We start from the raw sequence: 12,917 nt of genomic DNA, 5'->3' as shown, positions 1-12,917 counted from the left end.
GACATGAGGGGGGGAAAAATTATGATACCCCACGACCAAAAACTTTTTTTTTTATCAACGCAATTATATATTACCTACTGAACAAGCCAACTCACTTCTTGGCTTCTCGATTGACGAGGGTGTTTCTGGAGAAGCAGCGCGAGGCAGATCATTTTCATCGACTCCGGACTTGTTACCCCTATTCTTAGACAGAGATGTTTCAAGGGGTATCTGGTGATTACATTCAAAGCGGCAAAACAGTTAATTGTTTAACCTTTTACTCAAAGTTGGAAATTACACCTTTCACCCAAAGTTATTATAACCAAGCTTAGACAAGGCCTTCTCCAGTCATGCTCATTCTACCTCATATTTTGGTAAACGCATGAAGGCAAGTAAAACATTTACAGTATTGTTTACTGGAAATAAATGTAACATCTACGTTACCACTGTATGGGATGCAGTTTCATATTCCTCAGTATCCAAAAGTTGATCGTTTTCAATCTCGTCATCTGACACGTCTTTGTAAACCGCCTTCTTTGCTGCTGCCCTTCTCGGGCGTTTGGGCTGAGGTGGGTTACGTTTTGCAGGGTATCTTTCCTTAGGAATGTCACCCTTCCTTTTAGATCCCGACTCATCGTCACTGCTTCTGCTGTCCATTTGTCTGCTCAGTTGAGATTTTAATTGCCTCTTCCCTTGCACAAATCTTCTGGAGGATGCTGGTTTTCCATCTGTATCATCACTTCTGCTTTCCTTGGGCTTTATTGTTGCGTTTATTAAGGGTATTCTTTCGGCAGTCACTGCAGGAGCGTTCTTCTGCGTTCCCTACATAAACACAGTTGCGTTTACATGTTTGTGTTCAGTAACATGTAAACAAATTGTTTATCTATTATGCATTTCCATGGAGGCATGAAATGATGCATGGATTCGTCAATTACAACTTACACACTAGCAATACATTAATTGAATCATGTGTGAAGAATATATCATCACATCTGTGATGTCACCCGCATGCAGCAGCGTTACGCAGTGTGCCTGCTAATGTCACGCACCCCCCCCCCACCCTCTGCGTAGGCCGTGTATAAATCCATGACAAGAATCCAAGTCTCGGGCAAAGCCGGGTAGTAAAGCTAGTCATTTATAATTAATGCAAACGGTTTAACAGAGCAAACAAAACTAAAATTCAACGATATATCTCTGTCTCTAGGGGCATTATTGAAGTTGGACCGGCAATAAATTGGTAAAACAGAAACGAGAGAGAAGATTGCAGTAATATACTCATGGGCCCAAAGAGGAGTTTTCTACGAGTACAAAATGCCTGCATGGCTGAGCGATTAGGCGCACGCTGGATGAATAACACGGATGAAAAACCTAGACAATGAAATCGAAAGTGGAATAGAATCTGACAGATACACGAAGACGCATGGAGAGATGCAGGCCAGCAATTGCACGGAGACACAAAATGTATGGATCAGAGAACAAATACGAATAAAGGACATTTTCTTCTTCCAAACATGCACCATGACGTTGATTATGAATGCACCATGAGCTCACAAATACAAAGAGTAAACCATTTACATGTTAAATATTCTGCAGCCAATAATTACCCGTTTCCTGATGGTCGAAGAGGAATGGGTGCTTGCAAGAAATGTCTCTGCGAATAAGAGATGTGAAATTTGTATTCAACATAAACCGTCTTCCAAACGTGGAAATAATTATCATTTATCAAGTTAAAAAATATTTTTTAAGCACTGTTTTGTTATTCTCTAAATAAAATTTTAAGTATGTACAGAATTGTCAGTCACATGTAGATTGAAGTAGGCTATGCATTGGAACAGTAATATATATCCTGTTTACTTTGAGCAGAGGCTGCGTTCATATTTATCTTGCTAGACGAGTATCCTTTCAACTTGGGCTTCTTCTTTTCAGAGGATTTTACGATCCAGCTGACATCACTCTTGGCATCTGTCAAAGCGTCACTTTCTGTCTCTGAGAACAGACGCTTGCCCAATTTGTTCACGTTCTGGCGAAAGGAGAAAAAAACTAAACGTGGAACGTATTGAATTATACAGTTAAAAGACAAAATTCTAAGGTCAACTGCTGCATGAGCATCCACTAATGTGGAAATAACTATCCAAGGCAGGCAAGGGCTCACCTTTCCCGATTGTTTTGCAGACATGTTGCCCGTGTTGTTTATCTTGTCGGTTCCATGTCGTTTGGTTTTCCTTTGTCTTGAGAAAAAATAACAACAAGTTTCCATTGTACTTAACAAATCCACAAACTTTGACTTAAAACTTCCGTTACTGCAGGAATTCATATTCTATGGTTCTTTTGGTAAAGTCACATAGATAGTAAAAATAACAATAAAATATTAAAATAAAGTGATTTATTTTCATTTTTGAAAATAAAGTGAATAACTTTATTTTCATTTTTATTGTTATAATTTTTTCTATCTATGTGACTTTACCGAAAGAGACATAGAATATGAAATCCACAGACGATGGACCCTCAAGTTCTCCACCCAAGAGCAGGTCCATGGGCACAGGCTCCCTCACCCAACTCATCTCACTCCAACCTCTTCACGCAAAACCACGCTTGCTGCTTGGGTTCTTGAGTTGGAATTAAGGAACAACCCAGTTGAAGTCGCCTTCCCTTTTGCCTTCCTCAACAGTGTCTCTAGGCGACAACTAGCAGATGCTGTTAAAAATGTATACCGAGAGCAAACGATGATCATGTGATATAAACATCTCACCCATGCAATTCTGGATAAATATTATATTCAAGACAAGAGCTTTACCTTTTCTTAGACTCAGCTGCAGTAGTTTCCTGTAAACAAAAACAATATTTTGTTTTCATTTCTTAAAAATATACATGAGGGCAATAGTTTACAAACCGTTTCAAAAGTGCTTAAATATTCATGGCAATGGAGAAAATATGAACAATTCACACCTAAAGTTGGAAGAAGTTTTATATTAACTCAAAACGCATATCAAAGTGTACGCATCAAAGTAATGATAGTGACTTAACTACATTTACAAAACATAGGTAATACTCATCGATTCAATATGTAAAAAAAACGATTCTGAGGATGTGTATTTGACCGAGGTTAAAGCACAAAAGCTTATTAAAGTCCAAATATCATAACTTTTTTACTATGAAAATCAAGTTAATTTGAGGACTGGCTATTTGGTCATACCCTATTGTACTAATTCAGCTCAAATTAAATTCCATACAATGTGTAAATCCAAAGACAATTCACAACAGCAAAAGCATACAACTTACAGACGTGTCTTCCTCTTCTCCACTGCTAAAATCATAAATATAGCTCCTGCAGACAGAAACCATAAATTAAACCTAACAATTTTAATATATTACATTAACAATACATCATTTGCAAGCCATTCTCAACCTACTTCTAAAAGGAGGCCTCCCCCGACATTACTTCACCGCACGAGAACACCGGTTCAGATATTACTTGCAACTGATGTTAGACATGACGAAGAATCGCACCTCAAATTGGCAGGTACGTCGTGCATGAGCCACTGCACCGCTACTACATCCCAATCTTATAAATGGTTTATTTAAAGATTATGCCAATGGTTTGGCGCAGACACAAAACTGCATCATCATAGCATGAATAATGAAGTCAGTTTGTTGGAGTACATCTGACACCGTGCTATTTCATGAGCATTTCTCCTTCATCAAGACATTCAGACAGAATATGTATATCTAAATTGGTTAACATACTGTACCCAAGTAAAAGTCACTTAATGATTATACTAATGATTACTCATATCCACTTACAGGGCAGCAGGAGGCCAGTACAGCGAAATGCATTGTTGTACTGGCACATCTATGAACCCCACCTTCATAAACCCACACTGACCAGTGTGGTGAAGTATGGTAATTTAATGCCTACGACCCACATGGCGTGGAGAGGCTCTAGTCTAAGATTTCCTCAACAAATGGCTGTACATGTACATATATCTTTAAAGTATTTGAAATGTATGTCTGGAATCTAGAAAATGCCTATCACTATAAATAATTATATGTATGTTGAACTTCCTTCGCACCACACGTAGCTAACCGTGATAATATAATCGGAGGTGCGCAAAAAGTTCAAACTAAACATAAAAAGCAGTTCTAAAGAAATTAGTTTTCAATCTTTTCAAAATAATTACTGCCATGGAAATGACAGCAGCAAGCCGATAACATTGCTTATTTTAATACAAGACCCTGGATCGGATATATTTTAAATGTAATGATTTACATTGAAATTATGTGTAGTCCCTTAAACAAATCTTCAAGTGTAAACATTTAAATATTGTTCAAGGTTTTGGGTCACCTTTCTGGGGTTTTTTCTGAGACCGTCAACCCAACATGTTCTCTGTCTAAATCCAGTGCGGTTTCTTTGGAAGGCACCTACAAACAAATTGAGCTTAACATGTCTCCATTAGCACAGCTCTTAATTAGATAAATTAAAATAATCCAACATTTGAGCACATCATCAAACAGCTTAGTCCATTAAAAAAGGACCCAAAGCAACCAATGATAAATATGCAGTATTATAATAAAAATTTCCACAAATAATAACTTATTTTATTCTCAGCATATTTAATATACCAGTGGCAGAATACAATGACATTGGAATAACACCGTATCACTCTCACTTAGGAACACATTAATTTAATTACATTATAAATCACAGGACGTAACACAAAGGCACTCGGAGATGGCAACTTCGCTTTCAAGGTCTATACATTTCACATTTACATAGAGCACGGCTATAGAGGAAAGAGATACAAGTGGCCCTTGTCTTTATGGTTAATCTTCATGTTTACATTTTTAAGTACAATAATAAAATGGGAACCTACCTTATCACTCTGAAATTCGTATATTTTTTTTGTCGGCTTAAAGCTGTATCAGATTTGTGCAAACAAAACAGGCACAAGGTTATTCGAAATCAAAGCTATTTGTTAATTCACTTTTCCTTCTTAACACTCCCATTATCGATCACACATTATACCAATACAATGGCATATATAATAATGTCCAGGCCCTTAACAATTCACCTCGCTCAGAATTCAATGATCTGATACAATTCTGGATCGCACTTCGATTGCACATTCAGCTGCAGTGCAGCGCCTCCAGTGGTCACATGAACAACACATCACATCACTGGCATACATACCAATGAATGAGATAAATATGTGAATGGTTATCAACACAATTGAATGTAAATAAAATTGGTTTTACCTGATCCTTTTACCAAGGTCATTGTACTTTCCAGCAATTGACATAATAAGACTCTTCGTGTTAGGTGCTTTGATAGGTTCAAGACATGCTGGTACTTTTTTTACCTGAAACAGAAAATCAGACAAATAAATGTATCAACACTAAAAAGATTATAAAACTAAACAATTTTATTTAACAGCTGAAGCCCACTGAAATATTTTAGAATGTTTTCAGAAGTGACCAGGCCACAAATGACAACTCAACGAAGTGGCTTATGACGTAGAAATTTGTTGCAGCCAAATAATCTAAATGTGGGGACAAAAAACCAAATGACCCAGAGAAAAATCCATGCGACCACGGGGAGAACACGCAAACTCCAAATATACAGGCGTCAGGGTCGGGATAGAACCCACGGCCTCCTGCATACCAGGCGAGGGGGAATTATCTACCCCCTTTTCATGAGAAATTGGAGAGAAATTTAACTTCTGGACAAAAACGTACCACTATTACTGAACAAAATATGAACGTTGAAAGCATGCAAATAGGCATGGAGAGTTGGATGCTCAATTTTACATGGAGAGAAAATCACATCAGAAAACAAATGATAATTAATTATATTAACTTAAGAAAACAGGCTTGGCTAGAACACAACAGAAGGCATCATAGCTGCTGGGAAAAACTAGTCAAAATGAAAACACTATGTAACACAATTTTTGTCCTGGGTACAAATGTTATTTTTTAATTGCTTATGCCTAAAAAGTACAGAAAATGGCTATTATTCCCCACAAACTTTGCTTGTGTCCTGGTCACAAAAGCAAAGTTTGTGGGGAATAATAGCCATTTCTGTACATTTGAGGCATAAGCAATTAGGAAATAACACTTACTACCCAGGAACAAAACATTTTTTTGTTACACAGTGGAATCAGATACAAGAGCACACCCAAGAAATGTAGCTTTTTTTGTGCCGTTTAGGGGCCATCCATTTCGTACGTATGCATGGAGGGGGGTTAACCCGTACGCTTGCATATGGGGGGGTCTACTGACAATGTACGTACGCATAGGAAACGGGGGGAAGGGGGGGGGAAAGCCTTGATAATAATTTGTCTACATTGATCTTCAAATGAGTTATAGTCCGGCGGTGGACTGTTTGCTTAAACACGTTAATATTATTAATCCTTGATCGTTTCTGCGTGGATTAAATATCGGCCGTTGTTTAGGATTCGGGGGTGGGGGGTGCGTCAAGCGTACGTACGCAGGTGGGGGGGGGGGGGGTGTAAAAAGTACGCTTGCGTACAGGGAGGGGTGGGGAGGGGTCAAGTTGACAGATTTTTGCGTACGTACTAAATGGATGGCCCCTTATGCAACTGCATCACACAACGCTGCAAACCCCACAAATACGGAGGCGCACGTATAAATTGATAGGTTTCAGTCAATGAGTGTTTATACACCAAATGAGTGTGAGGGGGGGGGGGGCAACACTATCCCATAAAAATTAACCCGTAAAAACAAAGTTTTTCACTATAAATCCTTTATATGCGTGGCGGCTAGAGTCCTCTCGTCCTCTGGCTTGAGATGGCTGCCACCTATGGGTCAGATGATTGCCTGCCACCATTAAGCAATTGGTAATTAAATATAATTTATTTTTTCCTAAAAAGTGTAAAATTTTGGGAAACATTTTTCACGAAAATAAATTGTCACGCACAACGAGTCTGTGTGCAAAATGTCAGCTCGATTGGATCACGGGAAGTGGGTTAAAAAACGACCGAAAGATTTGCACGGTCGTAAGCACGCAAGCAAGCAAGTGAACTTAATATACGTATAACCCGTAAAAACAAAGTTTTTCACTATAAATCCTTTATATGCGTGGCAGCGAACTTAATATAAAGGATTTAAAAATATATTCGCCTGTGGAGGACGCGGGGATCGATCCCGCGACCTTTGGCATGGGAAGCGAGGGCGCTACCAACTGCGCTACTCCGCCACGGCCTGTGGAGGGGTTACGCTCTTGGCTCTTATACTGTGACGTTCAGCCAAAGCCAAGAATGAGTTCTATTTGAATATATGTAAAAGAAATTTTTTTTGCCTAAAAAGTGTAAAATTTTGGGAATTTTTTTTCACGAACATTAATTGTCTGTCACAACGAGTCTGTGTGGAAAATGTCAGCTCGATTGGATCACGGGAAGTGGGTTAAAAAACGACCGAAAGATTTGCACGGTCGTAAGCAAGCAAGCACGCAAGCAAGCATGCAAGCAAGCATGCAAACTTAATATAAAGGATTTAAAAAGGTGGAACAATATGGAGATTCGTCCACACTTTCTGTTCCATCTTTCTCCTGGTAAGCCAAGGTATGGCACCTCGACGCCCATGGAAAGGGAGTTTCAAAAGTGTGTCATCGACCAACCCTCACCTCCCGAGTGCTGGATTACAGGCACACACCACCACTGCCGGACAAGAGGATAAACTACCACACAGATGAAACTATGACACCAGTTAATGATGATTCAGGTGCATCCCAACAATTAATTTGCCCATACAACTGCCGACAGATGCACCTCCCCTGAAGAGGGCTCTAGAAAGTATTTTGGCCTAATCTTACATGCTGTCCATAAGAGAGATTATTTTGGGTTAGAGCGCGTAAATATAAATGTGTCGTTAAACCCGCCACCACCCGACACAGCCAATTAGTAAGGGTTGTCACGTTAAAAAAAGTGCCAATTCGTTACTAGCTCAGCGCACCGGTGTGTTGCAGAGTAAACCCGATCTAACCCAAAAAAACCTCTGTGGATATTAGTCGCAAAAACCTGTGTTCATCTTACATGCTGACCAGGCATCTTAAAATAGGTGAGTACCCACACTTTACCCCACCACGTGCAACCTGCCAAGCGACTGCGGAGTAACACATCTGTGCTGCTGGGTGTTTCAACTGCCGCATTCGGAGAGATCGAACCAACAGCGTCTAGATCGCAAGTCCGGTATTCTCAGAATTACACTTACGCACCACCTCAAATGGAGCTTATGTACACAGAGATGTTTTGTAAAGCTCACCATATATTTGTTGCTAATTCTCTCATCTTCCACCTCTGAGGAAGTTGAATTATCTGCAGTCGGTGGAAGCTTCTGCTTTTGTTGAGGCAGTGTTGCCACTGGATTCAATGCCTCCATACCTTTGGGATCTATCATTTTGTCCGTGGAATTGGCAGTCGTGACCTTATTTTTAGGCTGACTATGCAGAGAAGATTTATTTAGGCATGGAGAAAACAAATATGCATGTAACAAACACAATGGTACCGATAACAGAGGTAATCACAAGGAAATCACACTTACACATGAATTCGGGTTAAAAACAGCATTGCATTGTATCGATTTACAAAAATGAACTACAAAATGCAAACTTTCACCGACTTACAAAGAAATAAAATATTTAAAAATACTTTTTTTTAAACACGCTTTAATGAAATGTACTATCCGAGCTGCCCCTCCCCCTGCCTCCTTCCCCCATTGCCCCTCCCCTCCTTCCACATCCCCCACATCTTTGTCAAGAACTTTATCGAGTCTCTGCGGGACAGAGAAGGGACTGCTACCACACAACCAGACATTCAAAACCCTCTCAATACATTTCACGATTTTTTTTTATACTATAAATTGGTACCTCCACACACTCTTGGTCTTCATATGGGATTGGTCAGATGAGGCTCCTTTTTCTTCTGACAACGTGTCAGAACGATGCCCTTCCAAGTGACGCATACTTTTCTCCAATTGATATTGAACAAGCTTCTCAATGACAATGGAAGGCGTGGAAGTAGCTTCCTTTGGCCTCACACCTGCACTAGACGAGAATTCAAATCTAGAAGAGCCCACAGTCGTTTCCTTAGCCTGATCTGACCGTGCATCTTCTTTGGTAAAGGTACCGTGGTGGTCCGGTGTTTTAGAGCATGTAGGTTTCATGGTATTATTTGGCATCACGCCATCAGCCTCTGACAAGTCAACTATGGACAAAACAAAATAACGTAATAAATCAACTGTTAAGAGAATGTACTGACTATAAAACAATAACGTGTGACTGATGTTATACTTACTCGTAACGGAAGTCGAAATATCTTTTTCTGTATTGGAGGCGTGACTGATGCTTTCTTCTATTACTGGACTCAGGGTGAGACTGTTCACAAAACATGTTAAGGCTTATTAAAAAGATCTAGACTCGAATAAGTAAATGTGTCTTAGGTGACCAATAAAAACAAATTTGAGTAGATCAGCAAAGATGCACAAAATATTTCTATTACACAAGGCTATAATCTAAATGTATAGTAGTGATGTCGATTTGAAATCAGGAAATGTATAATTAACCTGAGTGTAAAGAAAAGTTTAAAAAGGGTGCACCACTTCAAACTAAATTACAAACCATATTGATGTTCCCAATAGCTCAATCTGACATTTTCAATGGTTGCAAACCTGTTACCTAAATCGGTCATCACTGGTATTTAAAAATCACAAAACAACATCGCAATCTTGTGAGATTTACTTGTGGTCTTCTCGAAATTTCACTGCTGGCAATTCAACAGGCTTGCATGTGTTCCTGGTAGCAGCACCTGAGAAAGTGGTTTAGGGGTGAGTACTGAAAGTCAATTTGAATGCTATTTTCTTTTCATATGACAAGCTTCTGTCACAAAAGTTTGAATGTGCAACCGGTATGAATTATTTAAACAGATTACTAGACAAAACGTACCACATTCAGTCACATTGGTTTTCTTTGTCTCTTCCACATTGTTTTTTGAAACATCCGTCTGAAAACACGTGTAACAATTTCATGAAGGAAACTTTAAAACATATCATCAACACTTCAGAAATTGTCTCGAGTATACAGTTATTAAGTATTACAGAGATAAAAAGGGGAACACTTGGTTTAGAAAACATACACAAGTTAGAGGCACCGTATTGCCTTCTTAAAAAGCAAGGAGACTTAGGCAGGACACATCGCTGGAAGAGATTAAGTTCTGTAGTAGACTAATGATGTAGCGGCAGCCGAAGGAGAGAAGACACTCGAGAGAACAACCATCACCATTGGAACCTCCTTTGCCAGTAGCAAAATATAATTGGTTTTTTACCCTTTTATCTGGCAACAAAACTGGCACCTTTTTTACAAGGAGTCATGTTTGCATAGACCACAATACCTGCAGTTGGAATGCAAACAAAAAACACAACTCTGATAATGTATGCACTGTCCACACCCGAGACAGCTTTTCTTAGAGCCTAGTCTAACATGGTGTTGGACCAGATGACGCCAAAAGGCGCACAACTCAAAGACAATTATTATTATAAGAACATCCACCGCGAAGGTGGCATGATTAAATCAGGTCGTGTGTGGATGCTCGACGGATCGTTGGATGCGAGACTGTTAAGAGTTGGTGACGGCTTCATTCGGCAGTACAGATCATAGTCGATGATTAAATATTAAAGCTTACTCTGAAATTTTGCCGTGTTTCATTGAGCATGCCACTTGCAGTCACGTTACTTCCTTCAGGAGCTGTAATGTCCTTTACCCTGGTGGCATTGCGGTCTTGAGCAGGATCTTCAGCACCAGTGTCCAATGAGTTACAATTGGGGAGAATATTAATAGTTAGTCATTTAAACTCCTTTTATTTGTGTTGGGTAAAAAATGATGGCTGCGAATGGATCAAGACTTACATATTGTTGTGGCCTTCATACCAGCACTGCAATGAATGATATTCATCATTGAAATTGAAGTTTTTCCCAAGTTGGGAGTTTTTGTCTGTTAAAGAAAAAACATCAACAGAATCTGTTATAAGGGGCCGTCCATAAATGACGTCACGCGATTTTGGACGATTTTTGCCCCCCCCCCCAGGTCACACGGCGTCACAAAAAGTCAGACGCCCCCCCTAGGTGCGTGACGTCATTTATGGACGGCCCCTAAAGGCACCGAACCAACATCTAAAATACCCTTTTCAAAAATGGTAACATTAGCTATCACAATGCATTTTAAAACATTGTCAAAATTCGCCAGGCCAATCATCAGTGTCCAGCATCACAATAAAACGTAAACATTTTGCACCCGCCCACTTAAATTCCAAGGGAGGATCTATTTTTTTTAATATGTAAAACATTTTAAATTCCTCAGTGTGCCAAAAAATTCTACACAAATGTATATTGCATTAAATATAGTATCCATCCATGACTTATTTTTTAAATAGTGACAAGTACAATGGCTAAAGGATAGATTATTTTGCTACATGTGAAGTGTTTATGCCAATTATATAATTCTGCCTCCGATCAAGCGAAGAGCTCAATCTCTCAGACCTGTGAAGCCCAACAGGGTACACCACCATGTACGACAAGATACTTGTGTTCCCTCTGTGATCGTGTGGATGTTTCTCCAGGTCCTCCGGTTTTTTTCCTCCACATTTATAAACATACATTTAGAGTATTTGTCTGCTATAAATTTCCACATAAGCCACTTTGTTGAGCTATCATTTGTGGCAGGTCGCTTCTGTAAAAGAGCTGTATATCTCAGTGGGCCTTACCTATAAACTTCAGGGCGTCTTGCCCAGTGCGGTGCAGTATGGATGAATAATCCCCCTGATCCGCACTGCTTGGAGAAGCCGTTATCTAGCAGTGAACTGATAAAAGCCTCTACATGTACATATACAGTTTCACATAACCCTTACCACTTACCATTTTACTGATAATTATATTTGGAACATTTTGGTTTTTCTAGATTGAGTTTTCCCTTTTGGGAAGGCTGCATTACCTACATTATTAGCATGAAAATATGTTTTCTTTTCATTGGACATTCTTACCATGACCAGAGATGGAGTTGAATCAGACATATTGAACTTGGTTTGGTTTTGATTCATAGAATGAAGGGGCTGAACAAACATGAATGACAGATTAAATCAAAAAGTTTAACAAAATATTGTGTAAAAATGTACATAAAAAATGCAACACTACTGTAAATCACAAAGTCACAATTCAAATGAGCTCGCAAAAAAATTACATACAAAACTAAAAAGTATAAAGAAATAAGTTCAAGTACTGGCAAAGGAGGTCCCATGATGTAGATGCTCACCCCGAGCTCTCATTACTCTGATAGTGCATTGTCTTTGGGCTGTACGCCTTTTGGCGTCCTCTGGTCTAACACCGTTTGGGACTAGGCTCAAAAGAAAGATGTCTCTGGTGTCTACCAATCAGTTTCCAAGACAATGCATATATTATCGGAGTATGTTTTTTTTTTGCATTCTGACCACAAGTATTGTGGTTAATGCAGACATGATTCCTTGTAAAAGGTTTCAGTTTGGTGTTTTTAACATCTTAACACCTGTTTTGTTGCCAGAAAAAAGGGGAAAACCTATTCTCACTATATATTGATATATCTATTTCATACAAGGCTCATGCATATACAAGCATGCGTTTGTTATGCGGGCATTATAATTACCGAACGTTCTCCTTCACTGTGTCCCCGTTTTTCCATCCTGGCATGTTTTCTGAAATGCTTCTCAATCATCTCTGTCTCACTATGGCATCTTTTTGTTGTGTGTTGCGATGCCTTCTCTTGCATACGCGAGTTCAATGCTTTTAGCTATTCAGACGTTACACATTGCACACATCCCAAAAGATGGTGCCAAGTTACGACAAAATTGCGGTAATATGTGAAGAAACTCGCCTGGAATGCTCCCCATCTCATCAGATCTGTG

The 12,917-nt window shown here is 39.3% G+C and overlaps 1 protein-coding gene across 4 annotated transcripts in view; it reads right to left on the bottom strand.

Moving 5' to 3' along the window:
* Positions 1-12,917, bottom strand: part of LOC144717910 (uncharacterized) — a 31,380-nt gene that overhangs the window by 9,169 nt on the left and 9,294 nt on the right. For 3 of the 4 annotated variants that reach the window (XM_078593711.1, XM_078593710.1, XM_078593713.1), the window contains exons 16-34: positions 12,659-12,802; positions 12,024-12,092; positions 10,894-10,978; positions 10,671-10,777; positions 9,935-9,992; positions 9,731-9,797; positions 9,288-9,367; positions 8,861-9,197; positions 8,257-8,434; positions 5,233-5,336; positions 4,851-4,893; positions 4,322-4,398; positions 3,259-3,304; positions 2,774-2,802; positions 2,132-2,207; positions 1,834-1,999; positions 1,584-1,630; positions 424-801; positions 96-210 (exon numbers count right to left, since the gene is read on the bottom strand). In XM_078593711.1, coding sequence (XP_078449837.1) covers positions 96-210; positions 424-801; positions 1,584-1,630; positions 1,834-1,999; positions 2,132-2,207; positions 2,774-2,802; positions 3,259-3,304; positions 4,322-4,398; positions 4,851-4,893; positions 5,233-5,336; positions 8,257-8,434; positions 8,861-9,197; positions 9,288-9,367; positions 9,731-9,797; positions 9,935-9,992; positions 10,671-10,777; positions 10,894-10,978; positions 12,024-12,092; positions 12,659-12,802 — 2,206 coding nt within the window. The remainder of the gene's footprint in view (positions 1-95; positions 211-423; positions 802-1,583; positions 1,631-1,833; positions 2,000-2,131; positions 2,208-2,773; positions 2,803-3,258; positions 3,305-4,321; positions 4,399-4,850; positions 4,894-5,232; positions 5,337-8,256; positions 8,435-8,860; positions 9,198-9,287; positions 9,368-9,730; positions 9,798-9,934; positions 9,993-10,670; positions 10,778-10,893; positions 10,979-12,023; positions 12,093-12,658; positions 12,803-12,917) is intronic. The other variant, XM_078593712.1, reaches the window with a different exon arrangement.

The sequence above is a fragment of the Lampetra planeri genome, chromosome 4, assembly GCF_965212315.1.
Source record: "Lampetra planeri chromosome 4, kcLamPlan1.2.h2, whole genome shotgun sequence".
Classification (NCBI taxonomy): domain Eukaryota; kingdom Metazoa; phylum Chordata; class Hyperoartia; order Petromyzontiformes; family Petromyzontidae; genus Lampetra; species Lampetra planeri.
The sequence above is the reverse complement of the archived record's forward strand: the minus strand, read 5'-3'. Positions and strand labels throughout refer to the sequence as shown.